At 36.3% G+C, this 18,342-nt stretch overlaps 1 protein-coding gene across 3 annotated transcripts in view; it reads left to right on the forward strand.

Annotated features, from left to right (window-relative positions):
- The window catches only part of MYO16 (myosin XVI), a 386,603-nt gene that overhangs the window by 310,338 nt on the left and 57,923 nt on the right, over positions 1 to 18,342 (forward strand). For all 3 annotated transcript variants that reach the window (XM_035317929.1, XM_035317919.1, XM_035317937.1), the window contains 2 exons: positions 4,664 to 4,763; positions 15,639 to 15,735. In XM_035317929.1, the coding sequence (XP_035173820.1) occupies positions 4,664 to 4,763; positions 15,639 to 15,735 (197 nt within the window). The remainder of the gene's footprint in view (positions 1 to 4,663; positions 4,764 to 15,638; positions 15,736 to 18,342) is intronic.

Below are 18,342 nucleotides of genomic sequence, written 5' to 3' on the forward strand. Positions count from 1 at the left end.
GACACCGTTGTGGTTTGTGTAAGCTGTTGATTTGGAGCTGCTTGTTTTTGTGCCCTTTGTACTTGCAATGTTCTTTCCATTATTGTCTTCTATCATGTTGATGTGCTATTGAAATTGAGTGTGTGGTGTTTATTCTGATGCTTAAAGATTTGCTGTGTATACAGAACTGGGAGTACAGCCCTACAGCCTATTTGTGCACACCCCATGTAAATCAAACAGTGTGCTGAGCCCAAAAGTGTTACCGTGGGTTACTGTGCCATAACCTGAACTCAGGAATATTCTAACAAAAAAAAAAAAAAAAAAAGCAGCCTGCTGGATCTGCTGGATCTTGTCAGCTGTGTACTTAGGGAAGTGATGGAGAAAATGATCATATAACACTTATCTGTGAAGACCCAAGACAACTGAGTTTTCATATTCACAAGCTACCTGAAGGTATGGGTAGTAGTGTCTAGTCCAAACAATCAAAAAGTCTTCATTATAAAGAGCATCATTGAGAAGTGAAAGAAAAGAGGTCAGAGCACAAGTTCTACAACACCAGAGGGTTCCAGCCAGACCATGCTCACAGTGCCAACCTGTCTAGCCAAAAGCTTTCTTCTGTTGTGTTAAACTTACAGGTTGGGAAGAGGATAGTGTGAAGGATGAAGGTGAGGTAAACACACACTGATTTCCTGTAGAGAGGATCTTCATCTGGGAGAGCTCCCTGATGATAATTTGTAACTGGAAGGAGGGTGCAGGTGAAGAGGTCTTGCATTTCCTAATGCACACTACATTAGTGTTTACATGGCGACGGAGGAGTATAGAGTCAATTCAATCCTTTAAATCTGCCTGGTTTTTATTTTGTTTTGAATCCATTAGTGAATAAATTGCTCTGCCTAGGCCATGAGATCTTGATTTTTTATCAGCCTCTCTGCTTCCCTAGGAAAGGGACTCACTTTGTCTAACGGTACATGTGTATGCTGGAATCAAGAGCATACATACCCTATTTTTATACTCAGTGGAAAGAAATGGGGTCATACAGTGCAAAATTCATCTGAACTATTTTAAGGATCAGTGTTACAGCAGAGTATATGACACCCAAATAGCATCTTCTATTGACTCTTAAGAAAGGCTACACAACTAATTCATCAATGGAAGTTTAGCTGAAATGTATTTCACCTCATTGAAGTCTTTTTTAGCAAGGTAGCTTGCTATGTTCCTCGGGATCGCCTCTAAAGCCTTACAGATATATTCTGCGTAATTTTTGTGGGGAAAATATATGACCTGTCAGTGAGAAGAAGCCTGGTATTTAATTAGGTTATTTGTTTACCTAAGAGTGAACTAAGGTTACATTGCTAGCAGAATTCTCTGGTTAGGGAAGGTTTCAAAGACCCTACAGATTACATTTCCCCAGAAGCAAACCTCAGTGTTTGCACATAACGCAAGTTTATCTATACAAGCCCGCACCATACTTTTAGTATTTTTATCATGATTTTCTACGATACAGTCAATATGATGAATAGTAAGTTCTTTTGTTATTCTTGAGACCATGAAAGTGTTAAATTTTACAGGACATTGAAATATTGTGTTTATATGGGAACACAAGTTCCATTCACAGTAGAAAATATCTGATATGCTAAATATGAATAATTTTGTGTTTTGATAATAGTATTGTTTATTACAAGTTTTTATATGTTTTGTTTTATGTCTCAGTTTATTATCAATTGTATTTTGCTTTCTTTTTAACAAAATGCTTCCTGAAGGTAATAGCAAGTTTATAATATAACAAATCACAAAGCTATAGATTACATGTTTGGTTATACCTCCAAAAAGAAAAACAAAATGAAGTTTAAATGCTTTAACACATTTAAAATTAGCTATGAAAAAAGTCAAATAAGCTTACGATTACACCACTTTTGTCCAGGACAAATTTGGGCTGCCACCAACAGATGTGGTCTGCTCATCCCTGGTTCTCCATTCTCATTACTACCCTGGTGACAATACTGATATTTGCAGAACTGTGCTGAAAATCAGACCAACCAGGGAAACATTCTGGTGGAAAAAAATAGCTACAAATTTTGTGTTGTTTTTGTTTAAACAGTCATATATAAGATTAAAGTGATTGATCTGAGATGGCAGATGATGATACCAAGTCTAAAAGTAGTTGTTTGTTTGTTTGTTTGTTTTTCATTTTCATTTTCAGGAAGTTCTCTTAAGCCCACTCAGCAGACGAGTCAGTCAGTGAGACAAGTAGATATAGAGTGAGAGCCCTCTCAGCCACCCAAAATGCAGGCCTCTACTCAGGACTTCTCTCGAGTCCATCTGTGGTCAGTAGAGAAGAGCACCTCCAGAGGGCAACCTCTTCTCATTTTAAGAAAAATGTCTAGGATGCAGGAAAAACCTGTCTTCACAGTCTGTTGTAATTATTAGGTGGTTAACTCAGACTAGGAGCATAGCCTTTCAGTAGCTAATTTAGGGAGAAGTAGGTTATTTTCAAAGTAACTTCCTATATTCAAAATGGAAGTTTGTGGCAGAATTAGGAAATTAATTTAAATTTCCATAGTTAGCTGTTTCTCTGCTACCACAACCACTAGTCTCTTCTCTTTCTCTAAGATAGAAGAGCTTGTTTTAAGGGGTGGATATGAATTTTGAACTTTGATTAGACTTCCAGGATGATGTGATGAAATTTCAAAGATTTTTAAGATTGGGGAAAATCAAAAGATCATTTTTGTCTGGCTTCTTGTATAATAGAGATTGCAAAGAACATTTGGCAATCCTTGTTTTGAGTCCTGTGATTTGAATAGTTCTAAAGTAAATCTGAACCAAAGTTAGAATTTCAGCCTTTTAAATTTTGATTTGGCACTGCTTTAGGAATGAAATATGTTTCTCTGGGTTTCTACTGTGAGTTTCAGGCTGGCCACTTTCACAGTTGCATCTTCATGCATTGTGAGTCAATACTGAATCATCTTCATTTTAGTCAGCAGTTGCTAAGCTTTCCAGCTGTTTTCTCTGTAATACTTCTGATTCTCCATGATTTCTAAGACAAGCTGGTTGATACAAGTATGGAAACAACGTGGCCCCAGCCTTGATGGCAATGCACGAATCAAATGTCTTTGTGACCATAGTTGAGCTATCAAGAAAATAGGATCCCCAGTTTCCTACTGATAAGCTAGAGTGTTAGAGTAATCAGAAGGGTTTCTGATGACGTTTTGGCCCCTTCTAACCAGAATTCCTACAAACCATTCTTGGGTATAATTTGGGAATAAAGACAGACTAATGACCAGTAATCCCAGAAGGATGCTCAAATATGGCTACACTCCATTGGAAGGTGACAGTATTTAACAGAACATAGTAGAATACTTAATAAATGGGGATAGGCTGTTTGTTTTTGTTTGCTTTGTCGGTGGTGATGGTGATTTTTGTTGGGTTTTGTTTGTTTGTTTGTTTGTTTTTCCAGATATATTTTCTATGGCGGAAATAATTTCATTTACTAGCCATAGAACCTTAGCTTCAGAGTCTTCAGCAGGATTGCTACGAGACCAGTTGACATTCCCAGACTGCAGAAGCTCAGCGTAGCTCCAGGACACTAGAAGTATAGGTTAAATTTACCTTAGAGTGGTTTGCCTGAGGAAATTGCTCCAGAGTTGCTATGGCTTCGGGGACCATTGATATCCCTGGAGCCTGGCAGCTCTGCCTGCCATGGCTGTGTGAGTGGGCCTGGGACAGCACTTCTGTGTTGCACCAGAGTACCAAACAAACAAAACCTCAGGAAATGTAGTTGGAACACAAACTTCAAAACTTACCTCTGTTTCATTGCAAGATTACTCAAAAGTGGCACATTTGTGAAATCTTTCCCTTTCAAAAACTGGCTTCTTATAATGAAAAAGCATTCTAGCTCATTGCATCTAGTCATATCTAGACTGAGAAATGCCTTGAAGAAATTATAGTAATATATGGCATCAAGATGTGGTAAATTCATGAGTTTCTTTAGTAGTACTATGTTATAACAAGTTCACAGTTAAAACTGAAATTTTCTATTATTTGACTTTGTATAACTTGTTTCCTACATTGGTTCTTTTCTTTTGTACATCGAAGAGCATTTTAATATCTATCATTTTTTATCTTTGAAGGTACTCCGATGTTATAATGAACTCTTGATCTTCTTTCCAATAGTGTAAACTGGTCAAGTTCCTTTTTTTTTTTTTTTTTTTTTTCTACAAGACATTTCATTCAAATGCTTCAAAATGAAGAAAAATGTTTTTAGGTTGATGGAAAACATTTTAAGCAATGCCACTTTCTTATGAATTACTTCGTAGTAGCCATATATTATATAACATACTGAAAAAATATTTTCCTCCTTTCAGTGACCTGATTCAGTACCAATTAAATCAGTTGATGAGGCTTTGCATTCTTTCTGCATTGATTTTCAGTGAGGCATCAGAAGAATTGACAAGAAGCAAATCTGAGTTTAGGCCTCACTTATCCCACACTGTTATTAGCCAAGGTCATGTCTAATAACATGGAAGATTTAAAGCAGTTAGTCTCCTTGTTTTCTTCACCTGCAGCAGAATCCTAAGCTTCCAGTTTGTATATCAGAGATTTGAAAGTCAAAGGAAAACTCACAGTATCTGCAAAAATGTCAACCAGTCCCACATTAGAGTAACTCTACTTCTGCTAATTTTTCTAGGTATAAAGATTTGGCTGATACAGCAGCAGGAGAGAAGAAGTTGTCTGCCAAGGAGAGATGTCGTCTTGTTCTTCAGCAGTGTAAATTACAAGGCTGGCAGGTTTGTGATCTACAAAGCAATTAAAATATCATTCTTTAAACAAGCTAGCTGAGTCACTTCCATTGTGGCAAGCCACCAGATCCTTTGCAGCAGTATATTCTTTTGACATTTAATATATGCTTTGGAGTAGAATCAAGCTGATTTTCTGAGTTTTCTACCATATGAGTAGCTGTGATCATTGTGTCAGAAATCAGTGTAGGAAGAAAAGGAATTCAATTAAGCGTGTACACTTTATAAATTTGTATCCAGGTTTTTAAAGGTTCTGGTGTATGCATTTTAGTGGTTGAATTGTTTCTGAATTAGGAAAGAAAACAAACAAACAAACAACAACAAAAAAACACCCCTGCATATTTTCTTCATGTAAAAGTCTATGCTAAATGCTTTACTGTCACAATAGGACAGACTCAAAGCTTTTGCTTAGGACTTCCCATCTAGTCAGTGCCTGCGTAGGTAGCAGCATGCTGACTCAGAGATAGAGCTAGGTAACTAGGATCACTGTACATCATGTACAAACACCGCCACCGCCAGAAAATGCCAAAGAACAGGAAGCTCTCAAATTCCCATCCCTTCTCCTTATCCTGTTTATACCGTAGTTAATCCTCACCAGAATAAGGTTTGCAATGTATATGTCTCCATTCGGCCAAAGTACTCTTAGGGTAACTTTGTAATTAAGCGGCACTGATTTCCTCGCCATATGCAATTTCTAAAGAAAACATTGTTCCCTTTCACACTGTGTAAGCTAGTGTATGGAAAGGAAGCATTCAGTGACTTAATGTATGGAGTATTCGTCTGGACAGTGTGAGCTTCACACTCAAGTCTTTTCTGAGAGTAGGAGGACTGAAATTTATACCACAAGACAGCATCTGGACCATGTTCAGAGGCAGGTCTGAAGTTTAGGGACAGAAGAGTGGTTAGAACACTCATATAGGCTTTTGGAATATTAGTTTAAAGGAATGGGTTAACATATCTTCCAATTCATGTAACAATGTCCAAGCATTAAGATGGCCAGAAAAGGTTTCTGAAAAAAAAAAAAAAAAAAAAAAAAGGTTGAAGGACAAGGACTGTGTTAGACTTAGTGCTGTGAATTTTTCCCAGTGTCCTATATTCTTTACTTATACCAGGAAAAAATTGTACCTACCTGCATATGCATGATTACCTGTACTTGGGCACATAAGAAGGTTTTTCTTTGGTCAAAATGCTGTTTAAGTTCAATTTTAGTCACTTAAGTAAGTAATGGACACATATCATTGTGTAACCCGAATTCCCTAGATAGTAAAGAGCAAAAAGAAAGGCCCTGAAGAAGATAAAAATCATAAAATAGATGTGCTTTCCCTAGGTCAGTTTTCTTAGGTCAGTTCTGGAGTATATTCTGCATCCTTGCCACAAGGTTCCCTGTAAAAAAAAAAAAAAAAAAACACTTCATTAATATCTAGAAGGTGTATTTTACCTTATGAGTACCTGGAGCTGAGAGTACTGCTAACCTTCAGAACTTGTTTGAGGGTACGAGTTTGATATTGGACAAAAGCTATGTAACAGTAATTACATATTGTGTTCCAGTCACAAAACACAGAGCAGGATGCCTGTCAAGTTTATTTCCCCAGGAGCCAGTAACAGCATTACAGCCCCCCCCAAAAGCAATTGGCCATCAGTGAAATTCTGTAGCTCAAGACTAGTGATTGTGTAGTGACTGGTGTTTGAAAACAAGCCTGAAACCTTGAAAGACAAAAATGTAAGAAGGAAATTGCAAAACATGATCCTTCCATTGTGCAGGGAATTAAGCTTGTGATCTCAAACAGGTTTTAGAGGTTCTGAGTCCAGAAAATCATTAACATCATGAGAAGTCAGGTGTAAAACTACAGCTGCACATGATGCATTTTCCTTCAAACCAGAAAGGATATGGTAAGTTTAGGAGATGCTGGTAATCTTAGGCGATGTTGGTAAGTTAAATGGAATGAGGGGGTTGTAAGTGAGAGTTATACCATTGTCAGCGAGTGACTAAGAAGCACACTGGCAACAGACTAAGCTGAAAGGAAAAAGGTCTGTCTGAAAGAGTGAGTGACCTGCTCCTTACCACTTCAAGCCACGAAGACTTATGACAAACATATGGAAATATGGTTATCCTGGAAGAAAAATCTAGGAGAAAATTAATTCTAAGTCCAGAGAACTTGTTACAGCAATGCCCAGTGAACACCAACGTGACACCACCACATTTTATATTGCTGATACAAAACTGTATACCAGTAGTGACTAATGTCTGTGTCACATAATCTCTCTCTCTCAATTTTCTTTTTGATTCATTTGACTAATCATGAAAGTTGAACTTTAAATAACAATCTAAATGAGGAAGCTTATACAATCTGCAGTTGTCATGGGTGACCTCCTCTATGCTTTTACAGCAGAGGACTCCAAAAAAAAAAAAAAAGAAAAAGAAAAAGAAAAAAAATGAGAAAAGGAGAAGGAGGGGGAAGAAAGGGAAGGAAAAGAAAAATTAGGAACCCAGGATTATGTCAGGTACCTAAGTCAGAGAAAAGGATTCATCTTATAGTGCATCACCAAAAATCATCCAAGAGTTAGGGGGTTACACATATAACCAGTTTATTCAGCCACTGTTGCCAGCAGTAACTACTTCAAATGAGTCACTGCTGGAACTGAAAGTCTGTTTGATGCAGGGGTTCATGAATAAGTCAAAGAATGTCTTCCCTAGTTCTGTTACCTGCACTTCCCTGAAGAACTGTTGCAGATTTGGATGGATAAATTGGCCAAAAAATAGACAGCTTAAGTATCCACATCAAGGATGGTGAAGTTTAGGAAAAAGCAACACACATCTGAAATCAACCTCCTGCTTACATGTCATCAGAGGACAAGGTTGGCAATGAACTCCACAGAAGGGAGGTGAGGGGTGGGAGGAGGAAGGAAAAATCTGGACTCTGTAGCAGCTGAGTGAATTTAGATGATACACTATTTAACCTCCTTGGGATAACATACTTGACTATCTCATTTTGTGAAAGGTGATCTTAAATTGATGGGAGAGGAAAGCAAATCAGTGTTCTGAAGTGAGTTCCCAAAAATGAGTGAAGAAAGTGGTTTCTTTGTATTTCTTTTCTGCTTGACAATTTATCTTTCTTTCCTCACATAACCTGTGTTTGGAGAGTGTTTTATCAAACAACAAAACAAAAAAACCTCAAAGCCTACTCACAAAACATGTTCTTGCTCCTCTTGTAAATATTGCAGCCTGTTTAAAAATCGAGGGCAAATGAAGAAGACCCAATACCAGAATCCAATTTTGGTTTGTTTTCTACTATTTAGTGGAGTGCAAGAGCAAACACTATCAGCAAGCCAAGGTCTTGTGCTTGATTCAGCAGCTTCTGTGTAAGGAGGAAGTATTTATTAGAGAAGTGTTGATAGGTTTATGAAATGTTGCTGCTACTTGGGTAAGCTGAGCTGGAGATAACTAAACTAGGACAATAAAATAGCTGTTAAATTGAAGCTGGCATACAATGCTGTTTCAGTCGTGCACTTAGCTTAACTACTGAAATTATAAAAGTGCAGAGCTACTAATGAAAGGCTGTTTTTGCATCCTGACTCTGTGTGCAGCCTAGATAAAGTGTTCTTTCAGTTTAAATATATACTCGATCATGACAAGCTTAGCTACTTGCTGTGACTTTTAAGCACACCCTATGTAAGAGAAAATCAGATTTCTAAATCAAAACAAACCATTCCTGCTCCAGATGGAGTGAAAATAACAGACTTGTTTAACCCCTGGAGAAGTCACTGAGAGTTTTGCTACTAATATAAGAGGGAGCAAGCTGATACATGGTAACTTCAGAGTCAAATTGAGTGGGAGTACTGGCTGCTTCATGTCGAGCAGGCGAATCTCCCACCCTCCAGAACATCTGAAGGCCTTTACAAATCCACGTTCATTGTTCATTTATTGTCATGCAATGATGTATTAGCCAGGGAAAGCCTACCATCCCAATAGCATGACTAGCTTGCAAACATTAGCATGCTTTGAGAGAAATCTGGGGCACAAACAGTCCTTGGCTGCTTTTACTGACAGAAGGAAACTTTCATTCATTTGGATTATCATTCCTCACACTGTTAAGCTTGCAAATATGAATTCAATAAAGGGGAGTTAGCTCATAGCTTACTGAGATTTCTCATCAAAACTTGGAGATTTACATTTTGTTTAGCTAAGGTCAGTGATCTGCAGTTAACTCTTCAGTTACTTCATATGGAGCTTGCCAAAATGCAAACAACTTGTATTTTACCAAAGGTAAATAGTCAGTTTAATTTGGTCTCACTGTACAGTGCAGCTGTAAAATACAAGTGCTCTGAAGGACAGACTTCACTAAAGGTGAATCTCCGAGCCTTTAACTGCTACAAATACTTGTCTGTTTAAAAGACAGGACTTCTTAAACATGTCTAATAAAATCTTTGTCTTAGGTTATCTTTTCAATTTTAGCCTGGTTGTTCTAATCCACAATGATTCCTTCTTATCAGTAGCCTTGGATTCTGAAAACAAGAGATCACTCATTTTGGAGATAGCTAGACAGGTGTTAAGTTTAAATGGAATGATCCAAAGACTGATCAGATACTGATCAGATATGAAATAATCAGTACAGGAAGGTCAGTCTGATTTTTTTTTATTTATTATTATTTTTATTTTTTCCCTGAGGCTCCATATCGGCAGCAGGTAGCTGCATGTGACAGATGTTGATTTAATTCCAATGCAAATTCTTAGAGCTACAGACATTACTGAAGTCATTTCAGGAGCCTCATAAGTTGTATGCCAGTTTATTTATTTGTCATTTACTAATCTTAGCTGTGCTGAAAGTCATTTTCCTTTATGTTTTGAATCTCCTATTTTAGAAATCAATTGTCTTTGAAGCAATTTTAATATTGAGTAATTTCATATTCACATTTGAAAAAAAAAATCCCAAGAGGGTTTCCAAACTAATGGCAAATGATTAAAACACCAGTGTTTGTATTTGCTTCATACTTTGAATTTTGTCAGCAGAATTACATTGTCCAAGTAGTATATCATCCCCTTATATTCTTAGAAATAATTTGCTGGTAGCACAAATTGCCAGAGTGAGGCTACACCTCACCAGTACTGCCAAAAAGCTGGCCCAAGCCAGCATCCACCTGCAAGCTTTCCTAGCAGCTCTTTTGTGCTACACAATACAAGTCCACAGCATCTCCTTTGACCATTAGATCATTCACTTTGACTTCTGACCAGCTCTGTCTATTCACACTGAGCTTTTCTTATGGTTCCTATTTCCTATTTTTTTTTTTTTTTCCCTCTGGAATATATTTCTCCCTCCCTACCTCCATCTACCTTTCAGGTTGCTTATGTTCACTAGTCTGGCAAACTCTTCATTTTCATTCTGAGTTCTCTTTCATGCAGCTCTCTCACATTTGGACTCTGAGTCTCTCTTTCTAATTCAAAGTTGATTTTCTCTATTTGCCTCTCTCTTGACCCTTTTCTATTGTTTTCTTCTCTTTCTTTTGGTTTTAGATAGGTCACTTCATATTTGGTCCTGGTGCTCTCTTACGTATCCGGGTTTAGTTTTCCAGATTCCCACCTCAGGGGCTACCTTCTGTGCCTCTGTTGTCCCTTTTGCCTGGTGCTTGTATTTCTCACACTCACAGACACTTCCATCTTGTTTCTTTCAGTGCAATGTCTATTTCTAGAATTTAGAAATAATAGAGTTGTAGGTCTATAATCCAGGGATCCCTTGAGATAAAACCAAGGTAGGGCTATGTGTTCCTTACATACATCTTACTCTTCCTGTTCATTTCCTTTCCTGCAAAGCAGTCATTTCTTTGTTGCCTCCCCTGTGAAGAGCTGTGAGGGTTGCACAGTTTTTGGAACAGTGCTGACCATTGTTCTGCCATTTCCCAGAGAGCTTTTTCTCCCAGAAGTCCAGATCCTGACAAGCTCTTGCATATAAATGCCTTATGTCACTTACGTTAATACTGGACTACTCACATACTTATGTTAAGACCATACACAAGCTGTGCCCAACTGTGGATGTATTCAATATGTGCCACTGTACAAGGTCAGTAGTTTGCCAGAGACAAAGGAGGGTTCTTAAAATGTGTAAAGAAAAGATAGCAAATAAAGCAGAGAGAGTAAGCCTTTAAAAATAACATTTCAGTCCTTGTAAAAGATCAGTGCCCTGTAAATGTGTTTGTCGTTATAATATTTTTGCAGACATGTACGCTGCAGAAAGACACGTTTTACAATAGTTTTAAGGCTTTTTTTCTACATTTCATTAATGCACTGTGAAAATGTGTGTCATTGTGTAAAATATCATTAGATTATAGTTCTCTGTCTTTTGTAGGTAGCTATTTTGAAAGTACTGCCAGAAACACACAGCACTCCCACAAATTGCCTTTTTTAAACTAAAGAACAGCTTTACAGATTCCCTTGACACCTATTAAATATGAGCTAATACTGCCTCCATGCCACCTACACACCATCTCAGCATCCATTCCATAGTTTTGAATGTCTGTACTTCTCCATCCTACACCTTTTCTTGAAAGAAAGAAAGAAAGAAAGAAAGAAAGAAAGAAAGAAAGAAAGAAAGAAAGAAAGAAAGAAAGAAAGAAAGAAAGAAAGAACAGCTTGCTCCCATCCTTTCTTCCTCCCCCCATTAAAAAAAAAAAAAAAAAAAAGGCCTGTAGCAGTAATTGAAGCTTTGGTAGTCATCAATGACAATTTTACTTAATCTTTAAAAAAATGTGTCATTTTGAAAAATAACATTTAAAGCCCTAATGCTTTTCTAATTAAAATAACTATGACTGTAATTCACAGATGGTTTACTTTTACAGGAGCCTGAATGACATTAAAATTTCAGACTCAGATGAAAGCACTTTGTAGCCCAGAAAGTACGGAAAAGTGACTTCTTTAGGGGAAGAACATTTTAACCTTTTTCCCCCTAGGTAAGCAGGAAAGACTTTGTGGTTAGAGAAAAGACCACAGTGAAGACAAGTGGCAGGCTCACAAATTCTAGGGATATCCAGCATATGAAATGCCAACCTTTTTCAGTGTTACTGCTCTCAGTGAATGCCAGAACTGCACAGAGGAGGCAGGGAGACTAACTTGTTCTCTATCAGCTTCAGAGGGTATCAGATTTAGTTCAAAGATGGAGCAACAGAGATCTCCAGCAATGTGAACGTAACCTGATGTCTCACAGTAGGTTATTCTATACATGCCTCTGTCTAGATCTCTATTCTCAATAGACCTGGCATATGATGTAAAATCTGCAGATAGCTTTTATCTCAATGTAAAAAATGAATTTGTTTTCTTTCCTTTCTTCATTCACTTAAAAATTGTAGCAGACTTCTACTAATGAAGTTCTTAGGATAAGTGATATCATGGTAACTCCATTTATGTTGTTCCATGGGTATGAGATGGAAGAAAAGAGCACTGATGATTTGCATGTCCCCTAGCTGGCTTTGTGAGTCTACAGAGCCAGATGGCAAACACTTGTAGCTACACTGACCATAAGCTTGAGCAGTTGTCTTGAATGTGATTTTGTGACTGAATGCTGCAAAATAAATCACAATTCCATGATTAGTTAAGTTACACACTTTAAGTACATCATAGATGTGATCAGTGTGTTAATTATGAGATTAATTGACAATGGGGCTCTTAATTTTGCTGTAAGCATTTCTGGTTATAAGGGCTCCTTCTAAGGTTTCAAAATTTAACTTTTCATATCCCTCAACTGATTTTTCTGATTTTTCTAATGTCAAAGTACCATAATCTTGCCATAACAGGGAGGCATGCTTTAGACTTCCAGTGAGGAAGGAAGGAGAGAAACAAGCATTTTAGGAAAAGGAGGGATAGAGGTAGAAATGAGAAAAAGTGTACAGTTGGGCATAGGCCTCAGACAGAGGGTTAAAATATATATATATATATATATATATATAGTCTTCAAAGTGACGTAGAGGGCTAATGGAAAGAAGTGGGGTGTAAAGAGAAAACGTCACCAGAGGAGAAGAATATAAGTTTAGGAAGTATCTGTATCTGCGCACTGGTTTTCTGAGAGCTACTCACACACAAAAAAATGCTAGTTTTAAAACCTACATGATAATTTTGTTACAGTTAACCGCATGAGTAATAATTCAGTTATTCTTGTAGAACAATTCTGGATATAAGGTGATATGAGCAAGTAGATGAAGATTTTAGTAACCAAAGCTAGTAACAAGAAAAGTTCAATATGTGATTTAACAAGATGAATAGAAAACTGTTTTTTATGAGCATTTATTATAGAATTTGCAGCCTTTAGTGACAGAATGGATGTGGTGGGAGGAGTCGAGGTGAAGTTCTGGTATCGTGGAAGAAAACTGAAGATTCAAAAATAGAAAGAATGTTTGAAGGGAAGAGCAAATTGGCATGGTTTGCTGTGAAAACATTAAAAATTTGCTTGTTCATGACATGGGATTAGATGCCTGAAAGAGAAGCAAATTTAAACTGACGAAGGAAGTGGTTGACTTATTTTTCTTTGATTTTTTTTTTTTTTTTTTTTTTTGAAGAAAGGAGGAAAAAAATTGGGAACAAATAGAAAGATTCCTAAGGAAATTTAGCAAGTTCTGATAATGAAGCAGACTGCAGATGATGGATGAAGAAGGAATTTAGAGTGCTAAGAACCAGACAAGGAGACAAGTGTGAAAGTACAGGAAGAAAAGTGAAAATTTCTATTTGAAGTCAGCAGTCAAGAAAATGAAGATGAGAATATGTCCCTGAGAGCAAAGTATGAGAGCCTAATGAGAACTCAGTGAGATTGCTTCAGATGAATATGACATTATAAAATTATAAGGCATCACTTAAGATAATCTATTAAGTAACCATAATGGCACCATTTTACCAGGGTAGCTACAATTGTAGATAGAGGGCTCTCGGACAAAAGCAATTTTGTTCTGGAATAATAACTTCAATTTGTAAGCAGAAGGATTATTCCAGAATAGATGGTCTGAATAGAGGAGCTATTCTGGAATAGCTAAACTATGCTAGTAGTTCTGTAGCTGCTCAGTTTTCTAAAATAGCTGTTCCAGGCATTTTCATCATGTAAAGGAAGCCTATTCCCTATTTATGAGTTTCTACAGTGGCAAGACAAGTAATATGTTTTTTTAGCACCTTGCCTTCACAGACTTTGCAGTAACACAAAAAGGCTTATTTTATTGGGAAAAGAGTTACTAACAAATAAAAAAGAAATTATAATTTTGCCTTTTGAGTGCATCTGATTTTAACTAAAAGACTAACAGTTGACAATCATTGTCTGTCAGCTTAAACTTCAGAATTAGAGACTCGTAACATTTGTTTTAAAGTTGTTTTTCTCTAGAGTAGAGAGAAGGGAAGCCAAGGGACTAAAAAGTGCTCCTGCCATTTCTGAATTTTGTTAATGGAGTTTAGACATGTGTCCTGCCTATCAATGGTTTATCACCACCAGTGAAGTATACCTGCCAACAGTGTTTGGGTTAAAAGCAGTTAGTTGAAAAGCTGCGCAAATCTCCCTGCCAACTACCTGGCTCCTACATCTATACTAAAAAAACAGTGGAGCAGGACAGTGCAGTGAGAAGAAAATGAGCTTGTGCACTGCGTACAAACAAGAGTTGGAATGAATGTCTGCAGTTTCAGGCAGACTGGTATTAATTAATCAGTGTGCTTATAAACCATACAAAATTAATAGCTAGACAAAAGCTATAATCTTCACTGGATGGCACAGCTACCTGGTACTGTCTTGTTATTTCTTAGAAGTGAAGTAAAGTTTCTTCTCCAGAATTTCTGAGAAGAAATTGATATAAACAAAAACATCATTTCTCCAAGCTTTTTACTGACTTAGTATTTGTGGAGTAGCTTTTTTTTTAAAAAAATAAAAAAAAATAAAAAAAAAATTACTGCTATTAAAAAGGAATGCTTTTGAAGATTATACAGAGAATAATTTTAAGGATTGTTTCAGCATGTTCTGAAAGTATCAAAAGGAAGGTGTTTCTTTTTGGTGTAACTAATTAATTTTTTCTGTAAAGGGAGAAGAGCAGCTATGTATGCTGTGTTTATTATGACCCTCAAAGAGCTAGATAAATCAAGCCAAGCAAATTCTCAGTGCCAGTATAAGCTCATACACTCTGTCAATACTTAGGAAAACAGTTTTCGCAGATGCAGCTCTGACTTCTTGATTCTAAGAGGAGACCTGCAGAACAGCTTCAGCTAGCAACTCCAGGAACCAGGATTCATGATTTTATTGGACATCAGGAATCATTCTTATCAATGGCATTGAGTTTCTCCCCTCCTTCAACTTGGGCTGAATCCTTTCTGTTCCACAGATGTAATCTGTCTGCTACTGTTTTCTGCTCCACATAGGTTTAAGGCTTCTCACCTTTCTTCTTGCTCACAGACCTCTGTTTTATGAACACTAAACCTAGTTTTCTATTAAATTGTCATAGAATCATAGAATCATTAAGTTTGGAAAAGACCTCCAAGATCATCTTGTCCAACCATCCCCCTACCAACACTATTACCCACTAAACGATGTCTCTAAGTATGACATCATTAGTGTAATTACATCCAGAAAGCTTTATTTTCCAACCTATATTTAATGTGAAGATTGTAATATTTGTCCTGGATATTTTTAGACATGCAGGGGGAATTTGCGTATGACAGCTTGTTTGTCCTTTCTAAATACATGTTTTATTCAACAAAGTGATATTGCCTCTCTCTACAGCTATTGGCATTGTACTATATTCTTAAATGGCAGATCTGATCTCAACCCTTAGATGGATTGCATACATGCTATTGTTACTTACTTGTCATCATTTTGGCATTTTTTGTTGATGGTGAAGTTTTCCCTGTTGTTTGTATTCTAGATAGGAGTCCGAAAAGTGTTTCTTAAGTACTGGCAAGCTGACCATCTCAACGATTTGTGCCTTCAGCTTCAGAAGAAAATTATAACCTGCCAAAAAGGTAACAATTACAGAGCAAGTATTCCTGAACTGTCGCCTTGTACACTCAGAAGAAATATATTGCATAACAACAACAAATTTCTCCTCTTTGAATAGTGCTGCATTTTATGTATTTCCTTATAGACATATTTCCAACTAACTGCTTATACAGATTTTTGGAGATGATGCAAGCATTGGTAATGCTTGCACTTTCTGTCTGTGAAACATAATTTTATGGAAAACTATTGACTATAATTAAAGATAAGGAGAGCTTGAATATTTCCTTTTTAAAGTATGTTCATTGATTTTTCAAGGCATTAGTATCACCTTAAACTTCTTGTTCCAAATCAAATACAGTAACAAAGATAGAAAATACCAGTGTGTCCAAATATATTGTGAATACAAAGCTAATAATTTAATGTTTGGTTGTCTTTATTTTCCTCTTTTTTTGCAGCTTTTTTATTAGAAAATACTTTTTTATTTTTAGGCTTTTTTTTTTTTTTTTTTTTTTTTTCTTCTCAGTTTTAGTTTTTACTAAGCTCACTGACATTTTTGGCTCATTTTTTAAAGGAGTTAGTATTTGCTGTCTCCTGATTTCCTGTTACTTCTGTTCCATTTCCTATCAAAATCTCAAATAACTGTTTCCTTCACATAATGCATTATTGATCTAATTAGGTGATGTCTGCAACATTTCCCATTAGCACCTTTTTTTGTTGTTGTTGTTTTTGTTTGTTTGTTTTGTTTTTTTAAGGAAGACAAAAGACTTACCTTCAGAAAGACAAAGACTTACCTTGTTGGTTTTATTGGTCAGATAGACAATATTACAGACTTAAGAATATATAACCCAGTTTCATTTTAACTAACTGTTCTTCACTGTGAGACTACAGTGAAAAATGGAAGAAACCAAGAGAAAAGTTGAATTTGAAAGTGGAATCAAAGTTGTAGCAGTTCAGGAATGAATGTGGAGGGTAACAGCTAACACAGGCTACAGGTCAGCTGGGTGCTGAAACTTGTGCTTGATTTTGTATCCGAATAACCCTGTTGTATTCATACATTTAGAAAAGCAACAGTGGTTTATCCTGTCTCCCTTCTTATGCCGGCTTATCAAAGAAAGGGAATATTTGCCTTTCAGAGTCCAATTTATGGAGTGCTACACCTCAGATGCATTCATGCTTTACAGAGCTAATGGAACAGGCATCTGCCAAATGCTGCCTGAAGAATGAAGATGATAGGTTTTCTTGTCTTTTTTTTTTTTTTTTTTTTTTTGGCTTCTAGTTATCCTTAATTAGGCTAACTTGAAAAATCTTTTTCACCAAAATTATGTGCTTTTACTATGTAACTATGGCTCATCTGTATGTTTTCTAGAATCTGGGAAACCTGAGAAACTAAGGAACTTGTATGAGTAAGAAATAGCTACACATCCATTTCACTACATTAGCTCATGAAATATGCTGCCCTTCACAAATGGGTACAATTGAAACTTGCAGAATTAGTATGCCAAAGAGCATTGGCAGGTTGGGAGAAGGATAGGTACCTGTGCCTTGCTCTTATGTAGTCCTAAAACTGAGAGGCATAAAATTTTACACTTGGATGATGATGCTTATCAATTAATAGTATCACTCCTGCTGCCTATCCTTGTATTTCTCCCTTCATCCCTTGCATCCAAAGAAAGATAAATCTCTCTTGATAGTATATTGACTAATAGCAAAATTACTCAATATTTTCTGTAGCAATCTTAAAATGTAGTATCATATAACTATACAAGGACTTAAATGGGAAAATGAGCCTTATGCAAAATTCTTAGCTGAAGAGAATGTTTTTTTTACCCCAGTCTTACAAGCAATCCCTTCAGCATTTCCCAATGTCCAAATGTTTTAGAAAAAGGAAAAAAAAAAATAAACTAAACTTAATGAAACCAAGCTAGGTAAGTTTTTTCTGTTATTTTTTCTGTTATCCTGAAAGTTAATTTACAGAAGCAAAGAAAGGGGTGATTTTACAGGCTTTTTTTTTTTTTTTTTTTTTTTTTTTTTACCTGCAAGTTTGAGAACTACATATGGGAAGTTTTGATCATATTGAATCATTGAGAAAATTGATTGCACCCATAGGAAAATCCATCATCTTTAGATTCTTTCATTAAAATTTGTCCAGATTAGGAATTAACATTAATACATTGTATAGACAATAGCTAAAACATTTATCAGAGAAGCCAGATCCATGGTCTACTTGAATTTTGATTATTCTGATCTTTGACTTTAGATGAACTGTGAAGAATTAGGTATTTTAATGCCCTGAGGGTGCTAACCTCTATTATTCTAATTTGCATAAGTGAGAATTATTGTAGATCTACATAAATGAGGAATGAGTTTTTAACACAGTCTAAGTACCCATACAGTACTATATGACACAGAGCAGTAAAGATCTAGGAAATGACAGTTTCATTTCACATCTGGTTTTGACCTTATGAAATTGATGTTTTTTGTTGCTGTTTGTTTGTTTCTGTGTCTGAAGACAAAATCTTTCAAATATCCTCATAGAAAAGGAAACATGGTGAAATGTCCATTCTTAACGAAAACCTGAGATATTCAGTTCATGAGAATGTGAAAAAATAAATAAATAAATGTCTTCCAAA

This window comes from Oxyura jamaicensis, chromosome 1, assembly GCF_011077185.1.
Source record: "Oxyura jamaicensis isolate SHBP4307 breed ruddy duck chromosome 1, BPBGC_Ojam_1.0, whole genome shotgun sequence".
NCBI lineage: Eukaryota > Metazoa > Chordata > Aves > Anseriformes > Anatidae > Oxyura > Oxyura jamaicensis.